General features: G+C 40.1%; 1 protein-coding gene across 1 annotated transcript in view; it reads left to right on the top strand.

Annotated features, from left to right (window-relative positions):
* Window positions 1-526: 526 nt before the first annotated feature.
* The window catches only part of LOC149234077 (protein RESISTANCE TO PHYTOPHTHORA 1, chloroplastic-like), a 41,201-nt gene continuing 14,908 nt past the window's right edge, over window positions 527-26,819 (top strand). Inside the window, exons 1-2 of the mRNA XM_089461103.1 lie at window positions 527-1,001; window positions 1,108-1,318. Coding sequence (XP_089317229.1) covers window positions 783-1,001; window positions 1,108-1,318 — 430 coding nt within the window. The 5' untranslated portion in view covers window positions 527-782. The remainder of the gene's footprint in view (window positions 1,002-1,107; window positions 1,319-26,819) is intronic.

Here is a 26,819-nt window from a genome sequence, read left to right as displayed (position 1 = left end):
ACAATTGATAGTATTTAAAACATTTACATAATTTTTTTTCACTAACATAAAACACTTTTGAATGACAAGGTACATTAAAACAACCTTAACCTTTGATATTATTAATGGAAAGCAACACTCTATTAGATATTAAAACAAATCAATCTTCCTATAAACATCATAAATTTCATTTCCTTAATACAAATTAATCAACTAACGAACATTCTATTTTTTTTGTAAATCAATATTTAAATCCTGAACATCGATTTTAAAACTTAAAACATCACACATTTCATTCACCTTTTCCAGTTTGACCACCCTTACAAGGTTCTGTACAGTGTTGATTATTAATTTTTCATTTTCAGGCATCAATGAGACGCGCTTTTAAATATATCTGCGAAGGAGAATATCTACTCTCGCAGATCAACACATTTTCAGGCATCAATAATACCTATGAGACGAATGAGTCCATGTGCTCTCTTAATTAATTTTGAAAAATGACAATTTGATTGGTTTTGGGTCACCTTCGAGGATTAGCTGATTCATTCTGAACCGAAATTTGCCAATTTCCGCTGGGTTCAAGTCAGTTATGATTAACCAATATATTTTTGTGGTTGATATTGATTTACGTAATACCATGCTCGCTTGATATGGATAACCGCGATCTGATAATGAGCCGTTTATACGACGTTTGACGGCCTTTCAAACTTGAACACTGATATCAACCTACTTATCCAACATGGATAGCAAATATCCCCGATAACATCTATTCTACTAGTTGCAATATGCTCTGACTCTCGAAAATGTCAGTTTTCACCTTCTCGCCCATAATTTACAGAACCCATTTTGCCGTTTCGCCCTTACCCAATTCAAATTATCATGGCAGACGAATTACAGCTCAATTCAAAGAAACCGAAGAAGCTCCAACTCCTAATCCCAAACAGGAGGAGGAGATAAAACCCTTGCTAACCCCTGCTCCTCCTAAAATTCTATCTCCATCAATTGACAAAGACATCAAGAAAGTATGTCAAACCCTTACTCAGTACTTGAATTCAGCTCACCCAATATGGTTTTTTTTTTTGTCACTTGTTTATGAGAAATGGGCTTTCAATGTGTACGCATATGCAGGTGGTTCAGAAAACTGCTGGGACGTTTGCTCCCAGGGCTTCTACTGCACGAAAGAATCCTGCAGTTCCTGGATCAGCTTTATATACTATTTTTGAAGTTCAGGGTTATTTATCAATGGTGTTTGGTGGAGTTCTTGCCTTCAACCTTATCTTTCCTTCAAGTGAACCAGACATTTGGAGGCTTATGGGGATGTGGTCCATTTGGATGTTCAGTAAGTGTTTGTACTTTTTAGGTTTTACATTCATTCATTCACCACGTTTTCTTTCTCAGTTTTCTGTTAGTGTGTATGTTTTCTAGGGTTTACATGCATTCTTTAACCATGTTTTCCTTCACATGGGAGCATAAACAGCCAAAGAAAAAGTGACTTTTTTCGTCGATTGTCTCATTTGTATACGTTCCATTTGATTTATTATAAAATATGTTTTTGTAAAAAAACGTTATATTTCAAGCTTAAAGTGGCCGAAGAAATGTACAGCGTTTACAAAATTAGAAGGCTCAACCTGAGTAGATTATACTTCCAAACTATATTTTTCACTGTTTTGATTACGATATTATAAAGACCAAGAGATTCCATAGTGCTTACGTTTTATGATTCCAACATTCCAACTGATTCTGATTTTCTCTGCAAATCTGCCTCTGGGCCGATTCAGTAAAACTAAAGCAAACCTTCCTCTGAGATTCAGCCTCCAAGCTGTTGCTCTCCTCTTAACAACACAACATTCGGTAGGCTCTGTCATTTGTAGCTCGGGTATCACAAATTTCCGTGGCGGGAAATTTTGACTATCTCTTCCTATGCCTACTAATTGATTTACAAACGCACAGACCTAACAGATACTTGCAATAACTATCAAGATGTCGCAAAAAAAACAGATAAGACAGCCCTATTTACAGCTATAGCAACACAGAAATGGAATTTTTTATATATATTAGGATAGATCCATATTAACCTTGGATATATTAAGCACCAACAGAGATAACAAACATGTGCACAAACCTTTCAGTGATTAGGAGTGCGGGATTAATATGTATATGTGCTGGTTTATTTTATTATATTTGTCTATTCTTTCTTCTTCTACCTTTTTTTTTCAAATGTTAGATATCAATTTGTTTTTTATTTTTTATTAGTGTGATGGGATACATACACATCTTACACATTTCATTCAACTGGGCTGTGAGAGCACGTCACTTTCTCGGTGCAGTCAGCCCAGAAACGGTCATTTCGTTCTCCAGAAAATTACAATCACAGTAATGAAAAAACTTAAAAAGAGATACTTCACTGTTCTCTCTATCTTCTCACCAATTTTTTTTTAAGAGCTAACTAAGATTCTTCCTGGAAAATTTTCACAATGAAATCTACTCCTATTTTTAGAAATGAAGTGATGGGTTGCAAATCTATTCCCCATATATCTCGGCAAGAATAAGTTATAACAAACAACCCCACTTGGTGTGTGTTGGAGTAATGGGATTATCGTTCTGGAATAGCAGACTAAGCTTTAAAGCCAAAAAATTTCCAGTGTATCAAAAGGCCATAAAACATAACAGAAGTTACTTCTTGATTTTTCTCCATTTGAATCAGAACATCTCCTGTGCTGGTGAAGGAGTCGTAAATCTTTTGGCTAATGGAGGCTGCAGTTACGAAACATTCCCCCTTTTCCTTGTCCTTCCTGGGTCCTGCTGAGATTGTATGGGACCTGCACTTACCTGTAATCCCTCCACAACAAAGGTCTGGAAAACCTCTTCTCCGTTTGGTGAGACCTTTGGGTCATTGGTCATTATTCCTTCCTGGTATGTGTCCTTGAAGGTGGGAACTGTGCCCTTTTCCCTGTGTCCCCTTCTCCTTCTGCGGCCTCTATCTCTATCCAAGGCTGCTATGCTTTTTGGCCATGAGTGAGAGCTGCTAATCTTTTTCCCAACTCAGTGGAAGTGTGAGAGGAGGATCCGTCCCTATATTGCCTGTAAATCTCTTGTTTCATTGATTTCAACACAAGTGGAGAAGTTACCATCCCCTTCAAAAGTCAGATTGAGGACGGATCAAGCAACGACCTCTTTTCATAAATTTGAATGAATTATAATCCAAGGATGTGTAACGTGCTAGGGCAATTTTTCCCTTAGGGTTTCCCGTGACAATAAGACTTCTTCCTTTCCTATGACGATGCAATTCAATACAGTGATATACCTTTCAATGAAACAATGCCAAGTCCTTTCAACAATACAGTGAATTTAACATAAAAATAAAACATTAATAATTCCAAAACTTCAATCAATGAAAATATAGTGCCACAATATTCCAACGGGCCCCACCACATTTAGTCCAAATCAAAATAGCGCAAGTTCAAAAATTGAACACAACAACATGCCTATGCCAGCGGCTCTTTCAACTGGACTGAAAAGCAACTAGGCTGAGAAATAAAATTGAATTTCTTCAAGAAGACGACCAATGTCTGCAACCAGTGATCGAACTGACTAAATCCTACAGCTACAAAAACCCTTCTTCAGACCAACGATGTGTTTATGCTTTAGTTACACTGCTTCTGTGACTCCACAAGCGCCCATGTTCTACAATGAGTCACGATCTGCTGCAGTAGCTGTGTCCAGGGGATTCAATCTATGGCAGGGATCCTTCAAAGTGTTATGGACATGGCAATTTTTGCGACCTATTTGAGAACTGAACCTCAAGGATTCACTTACGGAAGAGTCTTTTCAGGAAGAGGACGCAATAGGTAACCACAGGTTGTCCAGGACACTTCAAACTGATATCAAAAGGGTTGTTTAGGGCTCGAATGATGTGCCACATAATGCCCTTTACCTCAAGTCAATCGTGTGGGTTTCCATTCACTGTAACTCGCACCCCCTTAGATACTGTAATTCGCATACCCTCAGGCTTTAGAAATTCACATGACCTCAGGAATTCATCCAACTCAAGGTTTGTGTCCTGCTCAAACTTTAAGTTCAAAGAAAGACTTCGCCCTACTTCAAGAGGCTTTGATGCTCTTCTATGGAAAGAAACCTCGTGCCAAAAAACCCTAGCTGAATCCAGAGCAGAGCTTTGCTTCTCCTTAGGATACCAAATTCTCGTTGTTCCAAATGCCTCCTGCACATTAACCAATTCCTAACTCACAAAATTTGTTGCTCAGCCAAAAACTCTTGTGCCAAGATAGATAATAGAAAGATGCCAACTAGGGTGGAATCTTTCACCACTGAAATTGACAAGACAGAAGGGGTCTTAAAACCCTTAGAGCAATGCTCAAGAAAACAAATGAGATGATCTACAATGCTGCTCCAAAATGAATTCATCCCTCTCATATTTATAGATTTCCTAGATGGGTCTCTTCTTCTAAAATAATTGAGTAAACTTTACTTCAAGCCTCAATTTTGGGTTTCTTTGCCCAACAGTGGGAATTTTTGGGGTTTTTTTCCCCTTTTTTGAAGGACTATAGCCTACGGGGATTGATAGGCTACTTCGTCCCATTCATCCTCAATTCGTAGAGGACGTTACAGTCCCCCTCGCCCGAAATTGCTTGCCCTCAAGCAATTGCAAATTTGGGTGTTGCAGAATATGTTTCCCTTCCCATGTTGCGTCTTCCTCTGGTAAATTCTTCCACTTGCTAAGGTATTCTGGAATTACTCTTCCTCTTAACTTATTTTCTCATACAACCATGATTATCTCTAGAATTAACTCTAGTTGCCCTTCTTCATCTAAGGGTGGCAGTTCGACAGATGTGGTAACTTGCTTCCCCATGGCCTTTTTGAGGCACGACACATGAAATGCATTATGGGTTCTATTATCTCTCAAAACCTAGGCTTCAACTTTTCAACGCCACTCTTCTTAAGGGCATACTGTTGATAGGGCTGTAATTGCAAGAAGATGAGATCTCCTACCTCAAAGCTGCGTTCTATTCGATGCTGATATGTGTACAACTTCTGTTGATTTTGAATATCCACTGCATGTTTTCCTTGAGTACTTTGAGAATGTTCTGACTTTCCTGTATCCAATCCTTAGCAAAAGGTGGCTTGCTCCACCCAAAAATCCTGCTGATAAAGGATGGTGCATAATACCCATATAGAGCTTGTAATGGTGACATCCCAATAGATAAGTGGCAGGTGGTGTTGTAACAATGCTCCCCAAGGTACAACCACTTGATTTATGCTTTCTGTTGACCTGTCACATAGTTGCGTAGGTACCCTTCAATCCACTTATTCACGATTTTTATTTGACTATCTATTTGCAGATGATAGCTAGCGCTAGGGGTTAATTCAATCCCCACCAGCCTGAAGAGTTCTTGCCAAAAAGCACCCATAAACCTGCTGGCGCAGTCGCTAACTATATTCTTCGACAGTCCGTGTAGTCTGAAGACTTCTTGGAAAAATAGTTCCACTGTCTATTTAGCCGAGTAATCCGATGAGATTGCAAAAAAGTGTGCAAATTTGGTCTACCTGTCTACCACAGTGTAAATGCAATCTTTACCTTGCGCTTTGGGTAACCTTGTATTGAAATCCATCGAGATGCTTTCCCATTTTTGTTTGGGAATAGGTACAGGCTGGAGAAGACCTGCAAGATGCGTATGCTCGACCTTATTCTGTTGGCATGTCATGCATTTCTTGACGTATTTCATCACATCTTTCTTCAGACCCTTGCAAGAAAACATTTCCCGAATTTGTCAATATGTCTTGAAAAAACCTTGATGTCCAACCAATGGGATGTCCACTGAGGAGCATTATTTTATAGAGTGAGTGCCCCAAGTATGAGATATCATCAGAAGCCTTCTTCACCACCATACAAGATATTCTTGTGAGCAGATGGGACAAGAATTGCACACCTTTACATTGTTTGACTTACTCATTGAGCCCAAAATACCACAACCATGAGTCGCTGAATGGTGGACCTTCCCGCAGATTCCCTCCTCACATGGATGGGAAATTTCACAGGGGAGGAAAGATGCATTGAGGCGGATTTTTCAGGATAGAGCATCCCTTAATGAGGTGGAGGATGCCTTTGCAGAGTTTTTCACTGGCACTGGTCGATTTGCAGGATATGATGTGATTAGAGACAGGGGGGCTAAGAAACCCTATTCTTGGTGGGCAACTCGTGGGGCAACAAGACCTCCTCTACTACAGTTAGCCATGAGGCTCCTCTCTCAGGTGACTTCATCCTCTTGTTGTGAGGGTTGGAACACATATGGGAATTTGTATAATGTCAAGAAAAGCATGCTTGAGCAGTCAAGGGTAGAGACAGTTGTGTATGTGCACACCAATCTTCATCTTATTTACAGGAGGAGGGATGAGTGATTGAAGGGAAAGACAAATATGTGGAATGTCTTTCTCGATGATATGGGTTTGGACAACAGTGTTGAGTTGGCATTGGCCAACTTGGATCTTAATGAGCCAGTGTTAGAGCCTGTCACTTTTGATGATGGTGATACTGTAGAGGGGTCATCCTCCACACCAGTAGATGTAGAGATGACATTGGATACAGAGGAGGAGGATGCAGTAGAGGAGAGCAGTGGTGACCATGATGATGAGTACAGTGATGTTGATTTTGATGATGAGGATTGATGACTCATGAGCTACCTACTGCCTTGAGGCTTGTAGTTGTTTTGTATTTGCTATTTCTATTTGCCATTGGCATTGCTACTACCTATGTAACACATTTTTATTTTGATGACTTAATGAGAAAACTACAATATCTTGTCTTTCTCCTATTGGATCATTGATGAATAATTGTATTTGTATGGATAATGTTACTTTGTAAAACTTACATCTAGATGGAGATCTATGTTTGAATCAATGAATTTGTATCATGAATGAGAATTTGTGTAAGAAGTATCTAAATTTTAATATATATATTTTTAATAAAATAATATATAACGTGTCCCGTTACGGGGGGTCAACGTGTCCGTGTCTGACACTCGAATCCTCGTATCCTTTGTGTCCTGTGTCCCCGTGTCAGGTGACTTAGCTTTTAGCATTATATTTGGAGATTCCTTGGCACTCACACTTTGCCCCTTTGACCTCTTTTTGCAATCTTTTGTTGGACATTAGTGAAATCATCTTATCTATATACAATTTTCCTTGCTTGAGTTGCCTCAACCCAAAATTAGAAGTTGAACAATTTTCCATAGGAAATAAGGACATCATACTCATCAATGAATTGTGTAGCCATCTTTATCCCTTCAGTAGAAAGAATTGACTTCCACTTGCTATTTTGGAGAGTGACATACAAGCGATATAGATCAAGAGAATAATGTTGAGGATTTGTAGGAGTTGCTTGTCATACGTTTTAGTACTGAAACTGATCTCATGTTCCATTTCACATAATTAAGGATTTTTTTATCTTCAAATTTTTAAGATAAGAGAAAAGATCAATAAATTCCTTGAGTAAACTTTGGAAATGCATGTTTCTCAATAGGAAATTGTCTCTTCCAAAGGGGTTGGATCCAATGGTGAAAAGCAAGGAGTTTTTCATCATTAGGCAAGGTTCAATTCACATGAGGGCTGCTTACTCTAGAAGCCATGGGGACACCTTGAGGTAGTCGTCGAACTTGTGGCTGCACCTAGAGAGATTATATTAATAGTCTCATGACCTGTGCACACATAAGTGGATCAAATTCCACTCGCATGTCCTTCTCTTAAAAAATGCCCAAAGTTGTTGGATTCAATGGTGAAAAGCAAGGAGTTTTTCACCATTGGCAAGGTTCAATTCTCGTTAGGGCCATTTTACCTTGGAAGCCATGGGGACACCTTGAAATAATGGCAAACATGTAGTTGCACCTAGAGCGATTATATTAATGGTTTCTTGATCCGTCTACACATAAGTGGATCGAAGCCTACTCTCATGTCCTTTAAAAAGTAACCCACAAGATGTAGAACAATTGGCGACTGGGTGTTCTGTTAAGTCGCTCCTTGTGTGAAGGCTGCCGGTCCAAAACATTGTGTGTACAAAAAATCCAGCCATGTTATGGGTTGGTGGGGGCCCATGCCAAGGGTGATCCTTGGGTGAATTTGACGGCTTAGATGCCCTTGGATCACTGTTTCTTAGCCAAAGGCTGGTCCTGCAAGTCATGACCAAACTAGCCAAAAAAAAAGGAAATTGTCTCAGGTTTCTCTAATTGTGTTGTCTTCCTTTAACATTGCTTTGACTTCTTCATTATGTGTTCCCATTATCATCAAATGTAGAATTGTCTTTTGATGATTTTCATTCCAAAATCCATTCTTCTTACAATCCTTTAAGTGCATTATGAAGCCCAATTTCAATCTCAAGCCATTATCCCTGAGAAACCGGATAATTGACATTCTCCTAATTGAACTTTCTAAGAATGAATGATATTCTTGGAATGTCTTCGAAATTTTGCTTCATGTTGATGAATGATTGCCAAGTGCCTTTTGTTTTAAAATACTTCCTTTTATTTTAACCTTTATGATAGGCTTTCCCTTTCGATACCTTTCGATCCATAACAGATGTGTGCTTGTTTCACAAGTGTTGCAGTTGTACTTATCCATGCATTCCTAATTATAGAGACTGTAGAGGACCAAGAATCTGTAACTAAGCAATTTTTTAAAGTCCCATACTCGGAACTGCAATAGATGTGAACCTCTAGTGAGGGTGGACCTTGCAGAACAAAACTCTTGTTCTGCACCAGAGAATACAGTCAAATGGATCCTTCAGATTTTTTAAATGATATGACAACCAAGAAACTGCAACAAAATCTCTATTAGAGTACAGTGAGGATTGTGGTCAAGGTGAATTGTTGATGGGCAGGGAAGTACTTAAAATATGTTGTAAGAAATACCGCAAAGATGTGAAATAAATTGGTACATGGTGATTTATGAAGATGGTGACAGTGAAGAAATGAAACTGTGTTACATCCAGATGGCAATGGTATTAAATAGCATCAGCTCCACATTGAGGACATAGTCAAAACTTTCAAAGTTCAACAATCATAATCATGAAACTCAAATAGAGTGGAAGAATAAGGAGGTGTTTAAGGGAAAGAATAAATTAATAAAGATGTAAAAGAAGATGCTGTTTACAGTTGCTATCTATATACTTTGCCGCTGTGAGTGCCTATTAGAATTTTTAGCCATGCTTTTATTTGGGTGGCCATTCTCTCGTATATTTTGAGTGTTGAACATACTATTTGAAGCTATAAAGTATTCCTTTTCTTTAATGTTTGAAAGAGTAAACTGAACGCTCTAAAAATATATGAGAGAGCATCTTACATAATGGCCATCCAATTAAAAGATTGGCTGAGAATACTAATTCAAATTGTCACTCAGATCTGAGACACAGTCTATGGGCAGCTCACGAGCAAGCAGTCTTCCTTTACATTTTCAATACGTTACTCTTTGCCTCCACACCTTATTTTTCTTCTCCTCCCTTCGAGTTTTATCATTTTTCTGTTTATCATTGTTAACCTTTTTTAGTTTTGATAAGCATGTCCTCCCTGAAAATTTGATGTCATGTGTTACCATTACCCTCTGTTGGTCACACAATCCCATTTCTTCTCTGCCACCATCTCCATAAATCACCATATTCCAATTTATTTCGAGATCTTAATTTTTTGTACCTTCCCTCTGTCATACTTCCTGCCAAATTTTTATGTTCTTCCCTTCTTATCGATCCTTCACCTGGGCAATAATGTTCACCAGATTCTCTGGTACAGTCTTCTTCCCAAATTTCATGGCTCCAATGGCATTTGAAAATTATGGTGAAGGATCTATTTGGTTGCAATGTAAACATGTCTAACACAAACAGATTGTTTTCCATTGACTTTTGTAAATGAATGTATCTTGAGCCTTTTACATTGCGTACCATAGATATAAAGTGTCATAAATTGTTCTATTGTCTACAACTGGTTTAAAAGCTTGCTGTGTCTCGGCAGATGGTGTGTAATTTCCAGATGGTAATGGTACTGATTGACATCATATATTCATTGAGGACATGGTTACCAAAACTTTTAAAATTGGCAACTAGGGCCAAAATCCACCTTGGACAGCTCATATGATGGATATGATATTTTTATTGGATTCCTCTTTCCGAGAGGGGCAAGATTGATCTAAAGATCATCCTGTTTGGATGAGCAGAAGTGAGATTTTGAATTTAATTCTCACACGTGCAAATTGTCAAGGTCGGCCAGAAGTCTGATGTAGGCTCATGATGCCCCAATAGATGTGTCTCCGCCCCTCATCGAATTGTATAAATAAGAGGGACATTCTCCTCATTTGGATCATCACTCAATACATCTCTCTCTCTCCTCTCCTCATTGGTTCATACAACAAAGGAGCAGCTCTTCTCTCTTCTCATGTTGACTTGGGTTGACCGAAAATTTCAGGTAGAAATTGCAGGACTGTTTTTGGGCTATTTGCAGGGGCATTGACCAGCGTTGACCGAGGGTCAACTCATCTACTTCGATTGTGGATTTCAGGCAGTTATTCCGATCTTTTGAGGCCGCATCTCCTGGCACAAGAATCGAGGCAATTGGAACAGGTTGACCTGCATTGACCGCATAACTTTTGACCACAACGTTGATTGTGTTGAGCAAGTTTGACCGAGATTTTCAAGACTGTTTTGGGTTGATTTTGACTGGTTTTGGAGGCCGAGTTGACTGGGTTTGACCAAGCTCATTTGGAAGAGATTCTCTGTTGGTTTGACCGGCGTTGACTTTCTGGTTAGGGCATCCCGTTGATTGCTGCTTGGCTGGACTGTTTTGACAGTGATTGGGTAAGTAAATTTTGTATAGTTATTCTGATCTTTTGAGGCCGCATCTCCTGGCACAAAAACCGAGGCAATTGGAGTAGGTTGACCTGTGTTGATCGCAGAACTTTTGACCACAATGTTGACTCTGCGTTGACCAAGTTTGACCAAGATTTTCAAGACTGTTTTGGGTTGATTTCACTGATTTTGGAAGCCGAGTTCACTGGGTTTGACTGACCTCATTTGGAGGAGATTCTTTGTTGGTTTGACCAGCGTTGACTTTCTGGTTAGGGCATCATGTTGATTGCTGCTTGGCTGGACTGTTTTGACAGTGATTGGGCAAGTAAATTTTGTATGATGTACTCTCTCTCTTTGTGCTGAACTTTTGAAGAATAATAAGAAGATTTGATCAAAGGGTTTTCCCCACATTGGGTTTTTCCTTGGCATCCGCCAAATATTGTGTCCTATTGTCTTGGCTTGTCTTCTGTTTATTGTTTATGTTCTATCTGCATTTACTATCAATGTTAATGTGATTGCTAATTTGGAAATTGATATTGGGCTAGTAAGAAAAATCGAAGTAAAATGGTCTAAAGCATAGAACATACCATTGTTATCTAAAATTAACATGGAATCAGAGCTCAGGGGAAGACAAAGCCCAAGCAAGAGTGAGAAAAGCAATCACCAAGATTTGTTGGTCAAGGACAAGATTCAATGGCCTCATCATATTCAAATCTGATGACAAGCTCAATGATAAGTCTGATTATCATGCATGGAAGATGTCTCTTGACTTGACTTTGGAAAAGCATGATGCTATGGATTATGTGCAGGGAAAGATTGTTGAACCTCCTTCAAATGCACCAACTGCCACTAAGACAAAGTACAAGAATTGTGAGGTCAAAGATAAAAAGATAATCAGGGATTCTATTCACAAGCATTTAGTTGCTTACATCTTCAATCTGGGCACATCTAAGGAGATGTATGACAAGTTGGTTAGCATGTTTAAAGCTAGCAATGCGAACCAAGTCCTCTTTCTTAAGAACAAGTTGAAGAACATAAAGAAGGGATGAGGAAAAGATATCCAATCCTACTTCATGAGGATTACCGAAATAAAAAATGATCTTCTATCCATTGGAGAAGTTATTGTTGACAGGGAGCTCACTCGCATTACCCTTGGAGGTCTCCCTCGTGAATGGGATGTGTTCAACACTACTATCCTCAACAATGATAGGATTTCAGGTTTTGATGAATTGTTGACTAGATGTACTCAAGAAAAAGCAAGAATAATGGAGAGAGACATGCCTTCAAATAGGAATGATCCTACTGCATTCTCCGCTCATGCTAAAAAGAAGAACAATGCTGGTTCAAAGAAACAAGGTCAAGGAAGATAGGGATTCAAAGATGGAAGAAAGGGAAGATGCTTCAATTGTAACAGGTTTGGCCACTATGCTATGGAGTGTCCTAATAAAAGGGATACACCTCGGGATGATGATAACAACAACAACTGCAACAATTTCAGAGGCAACAACAATCAAAGGAATGGTAGGTTCAACAACAAAGGAAAGAGGAATGCTCCCGCTACTCAATATGGAAATGGTCGGCCTCCCAAAATATCAAGAAGCTCCAGGAATGATGAATCTAATGTTGTAAATAACAAGCAAAAATAATTTTATCTTTTATCTGCCCTCTCTACTGCCTCTTCTTCGGATACCTTAGATAATTGGTTGATTGATAGTGGTGCCTCAAGGCGTTTCACTGGGTGTAAGGAGGTTCTTTCAAATTTGATAGAAAAGGATACAAATTTGGAAATCATTCTTGGAGACAATGCCACCTATCCCGTGAAAGGAACTAGGAATGTTACCCTTCAATTGAATCAAGGTAACACCATTCATTTACAAGAAGTACTATATGTACTCGATCTAAAGAAAAACCTGGTATCTATCTCAATGATGGAGGACAAAGGATTTAAGGTGGCATTCATTGATGGAAAGGTACGTGTTTGGAAAAGAAATTTCAATGAAGCATTCACTCTTGGATTCAGGGTTGATAGCCTATATCAAGTTGGAGGAAGTCCACTGGGAACTATGTCTTGTAACACATCTCTTCAATCCGAATGATGGCACCGAAGGTTTGCTCATCTTCATTATAAGATTCTATCCGTTGCGAGGAAGATGGTGACAAGTATGCCCGAATTTAAAGTAGAACATGAAGGTGTTTGTCAGGGTTGTGCCGAAGGAAAACATACAAGGGGACCATTCCCCTCAAGTGATATTAAGACTACTGGCATTTTGCAATTGGTTCATTCTGATCTATCTGGTATGTTGCTCGTGACATCTTTGGGAGGATATTTGTATTATGCTATTTTTGTGGATGACTTCTCTCGCAAAACTTGGATTTATTTCTTGAAAAAGAAGGATAGAGTGTTCAAATGGTTCCGCTCTTTCAAAGCCTTATCAAACAGGGAAGATGATCAAAATATTGAGGACTGATAATGGAACCGAATATGAATCAAATGAGTTCAATGACTATTGTAGAGATGCTGACATTAAGAGGGAGACTACTACTACCACATATACTTTCGAGCAAAATGGAGTTGTTGAAAGGAAAAATCATTCCATTATAGAAGCCACCCGTGCCATGCTTCATGATCAAGGCCTTCGGAAGTTCCTATGGGGATAAGCTACCAACATTGTCGTGTATGTTCAAAATAGATGCCCTCATCAAGCATTGGACTCCAAAACTCCCGAAGAAGTTTTCACCGGTAAGAAACCTGATGTTTCTCATTTTAGAATTTTTGGTAGCCCCGTGTATTTTCATGTGCCGAAAGAAAAGAGAAGCAAATTGGATGCATCTGGGAAGAAAGGAACATTTGTGGGCTACAGTGAAACTTCAAAGGCATAGAAAATCTATGTGCCTGGATAAAGAGAAGTGGAAATAAGTCATGATGTCACCTTCAATGAAGATGCTGCCCTTGGGAAGGTTAGAGACCTTCCCATTCCAAGGAAGGGCAAAGAAGAAGATATAAGAAAGCAGGAAGAACCGAAGGATGAGCTGATGCTCGATGTTGAAGGATTGATGGATCCCATTGATCCACCTCCCCATGAGCCCTCATCCTAAAAAAGGAGACCCTCATGGCTCAAGGACACTCTCGAAGATACTGAGAGACATATTGCACCAAAGGGGACATTTCGAGAAGGTTAGAAGCCGGATAGGTACCAAGGGTACTTAGTTTCCATGAGCACCATTGTTCAAACTGAGCCTTGAACATTCGAAGAAGTTGTGAAGCACCAAGTTTGGAAGGATGCTATGAACAAAGAGTATGAGTCGATTATGAAGAATGATGTCTGGGATGTGGTCCCTAGACCTAAGGACAAATTTGTTGTCACCTCGAAATGGCTCTACAAGATCAAGCATGGAGCTGATGGAAGTGCTGAAAAGTTCAAGGCCAAGTTTGTTGCTCGAGGCTTCTCTCAAAAGGAAGGTGTGGACTATGATGAGATATTTGCACCAGTTGCCCGATATACCACCATCTGTTCGATCATTGCCCTTGCTACCTCTCAAGGATGGAATTTACATCAAATGGATGTCAAGACCGCCTTCTTGCATGGCTCACTTAAGGAGGAAGTCTATGTGGAGAAACCTGTGGGGTTCGAAGTTCAAGATTGAGAGACACATGTATGCAGGTTGAAGAAAGCCCTCTATGGGTTGAAGCAAGCTCCCCGGGCTTGGTATGAGAGGATTGGCATGTATTTGATGGAGCTGGGTTTTATAAGAGGTGACGCTGATCCGAACCTTTACTTCAAGGTTGAAATTTATAGTGTTACTTGGGAGCGGGAGCAAAAACGGGTGCGGGAGCAACATTTTTAGAAGCTCCCAGTTTGGGAGCGAATCCCGGAGCGTTTTTTATATAATATTATATTTTGATACATATATGTCAACAAAAACATGTAGAATGATGAATTAGATATAAAAAATATAAAAAAACATAGATTGAACCATATAACAACAATCATCTAGAAGTTATAATCTTCATCAACCATGTACACAAGTTAGTAACATAGTAACATACAACATATTGAGTCTCATGACTCATCAATTTAAAAGTTTCAAGCTTTCAAAATTCAATATATAACATTTATCATCATTGATCACCAAAGTTGTACTTGTAAGCTAAGTGTAACCATTACAACAAATAATATCTAACATGAAATGAAATGTTATAAAATGAAATGAAATGAAACAACTTTCAACTTTCATGAAGCATCATATTCATAATTCATTATTAATGAGTTATAATTGCCAACTTCAAACTTAAATTGTCATATATTGTTTAAAAAAATATCATAATAAATATGAAAGAGTCAATAGTTATAAAAACTACTAGAAACTAGAAAAGACAAGTAAATCTATTATCTATTGCTTATGCCCGGGCCTCTTGGCACCACGAGAAATGTCTAATTTTTTAGTCTTGTTGGAAAATCAGGATCTTTGTCATTAATATCACCCTCTAAGCATTAATTCCAGAGGTATCTTTGTCATTACCTCTGTATCTGTATATGGATCTTTGTCATTAATATCACCCTCTAAGCATTAACATAAGATAGAAAAAGCATAGCATGCCAAGTCAAGATTTTGTTTGAGTGATGCGTACATTTTTAGGAGGGTCATGATAGAGGAGTTCGACAACCAACGTCACTAACATCAAGGTACATAGAGGGATTTGTGCTCTTGATTAAATACGAGTTCCATACCCTAATACATGACAAAATTCAATGGAAACATTGCAATCTCCCAATCTTGAAATCCTGAAAAACTGATAAGTCTGCTGGATTTTGAATAAAATCTAAAATTCTACTTTCTCCATATGAAATCCAATGAGGTCGGAACCACTCTCAAACATCCTGTGTCATTTCATGGTAATGTTAAAAATTTAAGTAAAAGGATGAAAATGAAGATTAAGGAGAATGTCACTTTTACTTTAAGAATTTTACAATACCATGAATTTCATATCAATACTAGGGCCATAGGCTTGATCATTAAGTTGCCCCACTCAAAACTTATTTGTTTCTTTGAAAAAAAATTGCATTTGAAACATTACTGCAAAAAAATTTGCAAAAAAGGCTAAACGCTCCCGAAAAGGCAGGGAATGTTTTTTTTTTTAGGGAGCACGTTCCCGAGGTGCTCCTGCTTGGAGCGCGAATTGGGAGCGGGAGCGAGAGCGGGGGGGGCGCTCCCCTGCAACTCTGGTTGAAAATGATAGACCTCTCATCTTGGTACTTTATGTAAACGATCTCCTTTTGACAGGTGCAGACCCTCTCATTTATCAATCAAGAGGGAGTTGGCTTTCGAATTCAAGATGAAGGACCTAGGATTGAGGCACTACTTCCTAGGCTTGGAGGTCTGGTAAAAGCCAGGAGATATTTTCCTTTCTTAAGGAAAATACATTGTGAAGCTACTTGAAAGATTTGGGATGGTGGATTGTAAGTCTGTGACTACTCCGATGGAACTCAACTTCAAGAAGCTATGTGAAAGTGCATCTAGGCCCGATTTGGGAAATCCTTCTAAGTATCGTCAACTCGTTGGGGCCCTGATGTTCTTGGTGAACTCTCGTCCGGACATATGCTTTGCAGTGAATACTTTGAGTCAATTTATGGTCGAGCCTCATCACATACATTGGATTGCTGCTAAGAATCTCTTCAGATATCTCCGGGGCACAATCACCTATGGACTGAGATACACTGCCGGGAATTTGAGGCTCCATAGTTATTTTGATGTTGACTGGGCTGGCAGTGTGGTGGATCGTAAGAGCACATTGAGATGTTGCTTCTCTTTAGGTTCAGCTTCGATATCTTGGATGAGAAAGAAGTAAAAATCAATTGTTTTGAGCACCGCTGAGGCCGAATACATTGCTGCAAGTATGGCCTCTTGTGAAGTTGTTTGGTTGAGGAAGCTCTTTAGTGAGCTGTTTGGGCATGTGCTAGATACCACAATGATCTATTGCGACAACCAAAGTGGGATTCGTCTTTCTGAGAATCCCATGTTCCATGATTGCTTCGAGCATATTGATATCAGGTATCACTTTATCCGGGATATGGTACAACGGGGAACAATAAGGCTCCATCACATTGGGAATGATGAACAGGTCGCAAATATTCTTACAAAGCCCCTGGGGAAGGTCAAATTCTTAACCTTCCATGAGAGATTTGGAGTCGTGGAAAGACCTTCTTATGAGGGTCTCGTTTGAATTGGATATTGAGCTCTGGGAGCTCTAGGGGGCTTGGGGTACTTCTTGGAGCTATGGGTGACCATAGGGTGAGTGGTTCACCTTCCCTTGTGATACCCCATGATGGTTGATATATGCATAGAATGAGTGGTTCACCTTCTCCTACCGATACATCTTACCCATGCAGTTCGGGACTCATGGGAAGTACCTCTCATCTGGCTAATGAGTTGGGAAATGAGGATAGGGACCATAGCACTATTGATGGACGCATCGTGTACTGCCGTACTCTGTATGCTAGGATGTTTGATATTGATCCATGATCAATTGAGACTGACTTCGGGTGAGTGGAGAGTGGCAAAGTCTTGTGACTCACACTCGATCATTTCTTCTTCATTATTTCATCATGGTTCAACAGAGCAGGGATGACAGAGATGGTACAATTGACGGATGATTTAGCAAGTGGATTTCTCCCTAGTTGAGAGGGAGTGTTAAAATTGGCAACTAGGGCCAAACTCCACCTTGGACAACTCATATGGTGGAGATATTTTTATTGGATTCCTCTTTCCGAGAGGTGCAAGATTGATCTAAAGATCATCTTGTTTGGATGAGCAGAAGTTAGATTTTGAATTTAATTTTTACACGTGCAAATTGTTAAGGTCGACCAGAAGTCTAATGTAGGCTCATGATGCCCCAGTAGATGTGTCTCCAACCCTCATCAAATTGTATAAATAAGAGACATTCTCCTCATTTGGATCATCACTGAATACATCTTTCTCTCTCCTCTCCTCATTGGTTCGTACAACAAAGGAGCAACTCTTCTCTCTTCTCACGTTGATCGAAAATTTTGGGAAAAAATAGCACGACTGTTTTTGGGCTATTTGCAGGGGTGTTGACCAGCGTTGACCAAGGGTCAACTCATTTACTTTGACTGCGGTTTTCAAGCAGTTATTCCGATCTTTTGAGGCCGCATCTCCTGGCACAAAACCGAGGCAATTGGAGCAAGTTGACCTGCGTTGACCACATAACTTTTGACCACAACGTTGACTCTATGTTGACCAAGTTTGACCAAGATTTTCAGGATTGTTTTGGGTTTAGTTTGAGTGACTTTGGAGGCTGAGTTGACTGGGTTTGACTGAGCTCATTTGGAGGAGATTTTCTGTTGGTTTGACCAATGTTGACTTTCTGGTTAGGGCATCCTGTTAACTGCTGCATGGCTAGACTGTTTTGACAGTGATTGGGCAAGTAAATTTTGTATGATGTACTCTCTCTCTGTGCTGAAATTTTGAAGAATAATAAGAAGATTTGATCAAAGGGTTTTCCCCACATTTAAGTTTTTCCCTGGCATTCGCCAAATATTGTGTCCTCTTGTCTTGGTTTGTCTTCTGCTTATTGTTTATGTTCTATCTGCATTTACTATCAATGTTAATGTGATTGCTAATCTGGAAATTGATATTGGACTAATAAGAAAAATTGAAGTAAATTGCTCTAAAGCATAGAACATATCATTATTATCTAAAATTAACAAAAAATAATGAAAATTAACAATCATAAACATAAAAATCAAAGGGAGGAGAAGAATAGGTTGGTGTTTATGCAAGTAATACAACAATTTAACAATAGAAGAAGGCTTCTTTCTCATATGTACTATCACACACTGCCTTCGCTGCAAGCAATGAGTCATTATTTTCAACCAATCTTTTATTTGTAGGGCCTTTATGTTAGATACTATTTAAGATACTTTTTTAGTGTTCAACGTATCTTACTTCAAAGAATTCCTTTTTATAAGACCCTTATTTGCTGGTTTTCATCTTATACTCTTGCCTCTATGACTGGATGTTTGCCCTTTGGTTCTAATGCATTTTTGGGGATCAATTTTGGAGGAGGGTCCTTAATTCCTATGCTTGTTCAGTTTTGTTGCAGTCTTTAGGGCCTTGGCTGGTTTCCTCTAGTTGTTCCTTTGAATTTTCATCAACCTTTATACGAGAATGACTTTGATCTTTCCAAGATTTGAGCACTGGGAATAACTGATTCCTCTTTTTCCAAGGTCACCCTTTAATTGGGAAGGAGTATAATTCCCAACGATCCTCTTCTGCCTCTAGTATCTGCCGTCTCTTGATTTGTCTAAACAGACTTATCCAAGTGTGGTTACTATAATCATCCTTCTTTGGGTCCTACCTCCAATTGCTGTGTGTTCTTTACCTTAGCATTTGTCTTCTATGTTTCTATCTAAGTCACCTGACACGGGGACACAGGACACTTAGGACACAAAGATTCGAGTGTCTGACACGGGCACGTTGACCCTCCAAAACAGGACACGTTATATATATATTAAAAATTAGATATTTCTTACATAAATTCTCATTCATGATACAAATTCGGACATAGATCTAGATTCTACATTGTAAATTTAAAATTTGCAAGTTTTACAAAGTAACATTATGCATACAAATACAATTGTGACAGATTCATCAATGATCTAATAGGAGAAACACTGGAAACTTCAAATTGCAGTTTTCTCATTAAGTCATCAAAATCAAAATGTGTTACATAAGTAGTAGTAATGCCAATGGCAAATAGAAATAGCAAATACAAAACAACTACAAGTCTCAAATTTCAAGGCAGTAGGTTGCTCATGAGTCATCAATCATCATGATCAAAATCAACATCACTGTCATCATCATGGTCACCATTGCTCTCCTCTGCTGCATCCTCCTCCTCTGTATCCATTGTCATCTCTGCATTTGTTGGTGTGGAGGATGACCCCTCAACAATATCACCATCATCAAAAGTGACAGACTCAGCATTGGCTCATTAAGATCCAAGTTGGCCAATGCCAACTCAACACTGCTGTCCAAACCCATATTGTTAAGAAAGACATCCCGCATCTTTGTCTTTCCCTTCAACCACTCATCCCTCTGCCTGTAAATAAGACGAAGGTTGGTGTGCACTTACACCATTGTGTCTGCCCAAGCCTGCTCTTCTTGACACTATACAAATTCCCATATGTGCTCCAATCCCTCTCGCAACATGAGGATGAAGTCACCTGAGATAGGAGCCTCATGGCTAATTGCTGTAGAGGAGGGCTTGTTGCCCCATGAGTTTCCCACCAAGAATAGGGCTTCTTAGCCACCTTGTCTCTAATCACATCATATCTTGCAAATCGACCAGTGCTAGTGGAAAACTCTGCAAAGGCATCCTCCACCTCATCACGGGATGCTCTATCCTGAAAAATCTGCCTCAATGCATCCTTCCTCCCCTGTGAAATTTCACCCATGTGAGGAGGGAATCTGCGGGAAGGTCCACCATTCAACCACTCATCGCTGTATTATTTTGGGTTCATTGAGTGAGCCAAACAATGCAAAGGCGTGCAATTATTGTCCCATATGTTGACAAGAATATCTTGTATGGTGGTGTAGAAAGCCTTTGATGATGTTTCATACTCGGGGCACTCACTTTGTAAAATAATGGTCCTCACAGATTCAATCGTGGAATCCCATCCCTCATAAACCTCTCCTAGGATGGTTTGGTCTGTATCTGCAAATCGTAGCAAAGCAATGATAGGGTCTATGATTTTAATAAGTAGATCTATCCTCTCCCACCAACCATCATCTAACATTGTGTCCTTCACTCTTTCTGAGGCTATTTGATCTGTCTTTCTTCAAAAAGACCAAAACTCTGAAATAGCCATGGCCCCAAGAGCGGTCTTGACCTCCCTCAACCTCTTCAACATGATGAATGAAGAGGCAAACCGTGTATTTGCAATCTTCAACAATGATAGATTGGTGTACTCCTTGTAGATTGTGAGGGCATTTGTATGATTTTGTACGAAGTTGCGGATATGCCGTGCATCCTCAATAATACTTCCAATCCAAAGCACATCAGAAGCAATAAATTTAAGTGCTAAATTCAAGGAATGGACAATGCAAGGTGTCCAAAATACTTTTGGATATTTAGCTTCCACAATCATGCTAGCAACCTTCAAATAGGTGCATTATCTGTAATGATTTGCACACAAGAATAAACACCTACATCTCCAATAACTTTAGTGAACAACTCACCCATATATTGTGCATACTTGTATTGTCCAAGTGCATCCATTGATTTCAAGAAAACTGGTCCATTCAAGAAGACATGTTGGGAATCACGATTGCCGTTAGACCAAAACCCGCAGGTATTAGTCAACGATCTCATCGCCAAAGATAAGGATCCACAAGAGGTGGTTAGTCCATGTCGCGAAACACACGGGGAGTGTTGTTTTATCTAATGTCCAACTATCTCCCCCCAATGCAAACCGAATGTGTATCAAACTTGTGACCTACACACTGATACCACTTGTTGCGAATCACGATTGCCATTAGACCAAAGTCCGCAGGTGTTAGTCAACAATCACATCGCCAGAGATAAGGATCCACAAGAGTCAGTTAGTCCATGTCACGAAACACATGGAGAGTGTTGGTTTATCCAATGTCCAACAAGACACCATGAAGTTGATGAGTGGGTGGCATGCTGGATCTGTTCATCCATCATAAACAATACTAACCCTAGATGTTGGCCATGTTGATTTAATAGGTTCAAGCATTTTGTCCATCTCTTTCTTTGCCTTTGTCAACAATGTGGTTCTAAGTTTCTCTCACCCAAGAGGCACATACCATGATGGAGCCCCTTAACTTAGAGCTCGACACATCTCAATAAATAAAGGTGAGCGTGCAACATTAAAGGATATGAACTTTTGATAGAAAAAAAGCAATGGTGAGATCAAGCTCTTCCCGTTTCTCTTTTTGAAAAATCTTGTCCATTGGACCAAGCATGATTGCCTTTCTTTTTACTGCTTGACCTACGCTCCCACCAAAACTCTCAAATGGAAATTTGTTGCTTCTTTTCCTTAAGAATGGAAGGGGATCATCATTCTTGTTTTTTTAGATGATGCAACCACCCTTGCCACACCAACATTGGACTCTTTTTCCATTTCTTTCCTCCTAGCTAAAGACACCTGTGTACATGTTGCAATTCCACAACTTTATAAGGCCAACAAATGAGCTTTCACACTGTAATAAGTGCTCATGAAATGATTGTTGCAATAGTTGCATTTTCAAGCAACATTGTCTCCTCCCTTCAACTTGTTGCTTGGCACTTGCTCTCTTGTGACATACTTCCACAAGGTATATTTGTTTTTTTTGAGCCTACTGTCTTTCTAAATTAATTCTTCCCCCAACATTTGAAGCTGTTGTTGTGTTAAATTATGGTATATTCTATGCTTAAGAGCAATTTACTTCAAATCTTCTTATTAGCCCAATATCAATTTCCAGTATTGCAAATGATAGTAAAATGCAGATAGAACATAAATGTAAACAATAGAAGACAAGCCAAGACAAGAGACACAAGATTTGGCACCAGCCAGGGACAAACCCCAATGTGGGGAAACCCTTTGATCAATTCTTCTATATTCTTCAATAATTCAGTAGGGAGAGAGATAGTACAATATCACAAATATGTGATTTTACGATGAACGCAGTACAATCCTAATCAACAAGGTCAAAGCTGGTCATACAGCTCCCAAATGACCTCAAGTCAACCTAGGAGAACTTGGCCTTCAACAACAATAATGGGCAGCCCAAAACAGTCAACAAAATGTGGTCAAACAATAATCAATGCTTCAACAAATCTGCAGTCAACCCTAACCAGTCAACATTGGTCAAAACTGTGGTCAAACAGAGGTCAACGTTCGCTGATTTGAACTGCGGCTTGCATGGTAGAGGCTCCCCACACTAATCCGCAGTCAAAGATGCCCTCACGTTGGTCAACGCAGTCCTCCAAAACCTTGGTCAACCTAAGTCAACGTTGTTGTACCTCACTGTGTCCTACTGCACCCAAGTCAATGCTGCTGTACCTTGCTGCGTCCTCTTGCACCCAAGTCAACGCTGCTGCTCCTTACTGCGTCCTCTTCCTTCCCACGTGAGAGAGAGATGCTCGTCCTACGCATACCCAAGAGACTAGGAGAGAGAGGAATGAGATGGTGAGATGAGTGTGATAATGCCTCAAGGTCTCCTCTTCTTATATGCCACGTTGAGGATAAGATGGGGGTGTAAAACACTATTTTACTTGCGGGCTGACCTTGACAAATTGTCAAGAAATACAAATAAATTCATATCTCCATGAATACATGTTGGAATCGGATGATTGTTAGATCAATCCTACACCTCTCAATGAGAGGAATCCAAGAAAAATATCAGCTGCCATAAATAAGGTGACCCACATGGAGTTTGGCCCTAGTTGCCAATTTTAACACTCCCTCTCAACTAGGGAGAACTCCATCTGCTAATCCATATGTTTGTCTGTATTATCTTTGTCGTCAAATGTACTGCTTTGCACTGCTTTGCTGAACTATGAAGAAGAAGAAATGATCGAGAATGTATCATACCATCCTCTACTGACCCGAAGTCAGTCCCAATGAAGAGAGTGTGTCATACCACTCTTACTGATCCGAAATCAGTTCCAAATAAAGAGAGTGTCTCATACCACTCTTACTGACCCAAAGTCAGTTCCAAAAGAGAGTGAGTTATATCACTCTTACTGACCCGAAGTCAGTTCCAATTGATCCTAGATCAATGTCATCCTAGCATAGGGAGTATGGTAGATACACGATGCGTCCATCGGTACTACTATGGTCCCTATCCTCATTTCCCTACTCATTGGCCAGATGAGAGGTACTTCCCATGAGTCCCAGACTGCATGGGTAGGATGTCTCGGCAGGAGAAGGATGAACCACTCATCCTGCCTACATGTCGCCACGGGGTATCACAGGGGAAGGCTGAATCATTCACCCTATACATAGCGCACCACTAGGGGAGGGTGAGTCACCCTATGGTCGCTCGTCGCTCCAAGAAGTACCCCAAGCCCCCCGGAGCTCCCAGAGCTCAATGTATGCATCATACAAGACCCTCATAAAAGGGTCTCTCCACGATTCCTAGTCGTTCTCAGAAAGTCAAGAATTTGACCTTTCCTAGGGGGTTCGTTAGAATGTTGGCGACTTGGTCATCAGTCCCAATATGATGGAGCCTTATTGCTCCTCATTGTACCATATCCCGAATAAAGTGGTACCTGATATCGATGTGCTTGGAGCGATCATGAAATACGAGATTCTCTGATAAACGAATCTCACTTTGGTTGTCGCAGAGGATCACGGTAGTATCCAATGTATGACCGAACAACTCACTAAAGAGCCTCTGCAACCAGACAACTTCACAGGATTCCATACTCGCAGCAATGTACTCAGCCTCAACAATGCTCAAAGCCACCGACTTCTGCTTCCTGCTCATCTAGGAAATCGAAGCAGAACCCAAAGAGAAACAACACCCCAAAGTGCTCTTTTGGTCCACCACAATGCCTGCCCAATCAACATCGGAATAACCATGCAGCCTCACATCTCCGGTGGTGTATCTTAGTCCATGAGTGATTGTGCCCCGAAGATATCTTAGTAGATTCTTGGCACCAATCCAATGCGAGTGATGAGGCTCAACTATACATTGGCTCAACGTGTTGATTGCAAAACATATATTCGGACGGGAGTTCACCAAGAACATCAATGCTCCTATGAGTTGACGATACTCGGAAGCATTTCCCAAAACAGGTCCGGTAGCACTACTGCATAACTTCTTGAAGTTAAGCTCCATCGAGGTAGTCACGGGCTTGCAGTCTACCATACCAAATCTCTCCAATATCTTCACCACGTATTTTCCTTGAGATAGGAAAATTTCTCCTGGCTTTTGCTAGACCTCCAGCCCTAGGAAATAGTGCATCAGTCCTAGGTCCTTCATCTCAAATTCAGAAGCCAACTCCCTCTTACATTTGTGAATGAGAGGGTTTGCACCTGTCAGAAAGAGGTTGTCAACATACAACACCAGTGTGAGAGGCTTATCATCTTCAACCTTAAAGTAAAGGTTCGGATCGACTTCACTTCTAGTGAATCCCAACTTCATCAAATAGCTATCGATCCTCTGATACCAAGCTCAGGGTGCTTGCTTCAACCCATAGAGAGCTTTTTTCAACCTGCATACGTGAGATTCCCAATTATGAATCTCAAACCCCTTAGGTTTTTCCACATAGACTTCTTTTTAATCGAACCATGCAAGAACGCGATCTTGACATCCATTTGATGTACGTTCCATCCTTACGAAGCAGCAAGGGCCATGATCGAGTGGATGGTGTTGTATCAGGCAACAGGTGCAAATATCTCATTTTAATCTACACCTTCCTTTTGAGAGAAGCCTCGAGCAACAAAGCTAGCCTTATACTTTTCAGCACTCCCGTCAACTCCATGCTTGATTCTGTAAAGCCACTTCGAGGTGACAACTGTTTTGTCTTGGGGTCTGGGTACCACATCCCAGACATCATTCTTCATGATGGAGTTGCATTATTCATTCATAGCCTCCTTCCATACTTGATGATTCACGACTTCTTTGAACGATGAAGGCTCATTTTGAATGATGGTGCTCATAATGGTCAAGTATCCCTGATACCTGGTCGGCTTCTTACTTTCACGGAAAGCCCCTCTGGGTGCAATATGTCTCTCGACATCTTCAAGAGTCGCCTTAAGAGGGGGGTCAATTAGATCCATAGATTCTTCCACATTGGGCATCGTCTCATCTTCCTTCTCATCCGACTTCCTGGTGTCAGCTTCTTTATCTTTCCTAAGAATAGGAAGATTGTCAACCTTGCTAAGAGCCATATCTTCGTCAAAGGTGACATCATGACTTATCTCGACTTCCCTTTGACCAGCCACATAGATTCTATAGCCCTTAGAATTTTCGCTATAGCCCACAAAGATTCCCTTCTTTCCAGATGCACCCAATTTGCTTCTTTTCTCTTTCGGCACATGAAAATATACGAGACTTCCAAAAATTCTAAAATGAGAGACATCAGGTTTCTTACCAGTGAACATTTCTTCGGGAGTCTTGGAATCCAATGCTTGATGAGGGCATCAATTTGGACATATACGACGATATTCGCAACTTCGGCCCATAGAAACTTTGGAAGCCTTGGATCATAAAGCATGGAACGAACAACTTCCAAAATCGTACGGTTCTTCCTTTCAGCCACACCATTCTGCTCAGGAGTGTATGGTGTTGTGGTCTCCCTCTTAATGCTAGCTTCTTTGCAAAAGTCATGGAACTCATTGGATTCATACAGGATGTGTGCTGTAACGCTGAGTTGTGCCACTGAAATTACCTTTTACTCTAGTAATTCACAGAGTTTATCCCAACGTTGTTCGCTTGGGATATTCATCTTCATTAACTTCCTGTATACTTCGTCAACTTCAGTGTACCTGGAAAATGTTGGCCGGGTGATGAACAAATTCAGAATTGCATATTGAATGTCAAGATCATATGATAGTGCTTCCAGGAACGCCTTCCCTGTCATGCTGAGTCTTCCGGCTGTAACCTTTGAGCTATCTCTTGCCTTGTTCATAATCTTCTCACTGTAATCTGGCCACATGCTGAGCTTGTCGTTAATCACTAATAGGTTTGGAAGTCCTTTCTTGTAGAGAGGCTCCAGCTTGGCAAAGAATCTCTGTATACCTGTGTTCATGTTTTGACCCTTCTCTTCAAGTTGTCTCATCAGATTCCTTTTAGTCAACACCTTTTTGACTTCCAAAATTGTTTCAGTCCTGTCTTCAATTTCTAATTCTTCCAATTCTTGACTGTTCTTGGAATTTAGAAATTTGATAAGCTTCAGTGGCTTCATTTGGTTTATCTCCTAGCTGCTTTCTAACCTGCTCAATGGCTTCATTCGACCTTTCAATAA

The sequence above is a fragment of the Pinus tabuliformis genome, chromosome 8 (genome assembly GCF_031772625.1).
Source record: "Pinus tabuliformis cultivar Carrire ecotype Pingquan chromosome 8, CPIR1, whole genome shotgun sequence".
Classification (NCBI taxonomy): Eukaryota; Viridiplantae; Streptophyta; class Pinopsida; order Pinales; family Pinaceae; genus Pinus; species Pinus tabuliformis.
This window is presented reverse-complemented; position numbering and strand designations above follow the sequence as displayed.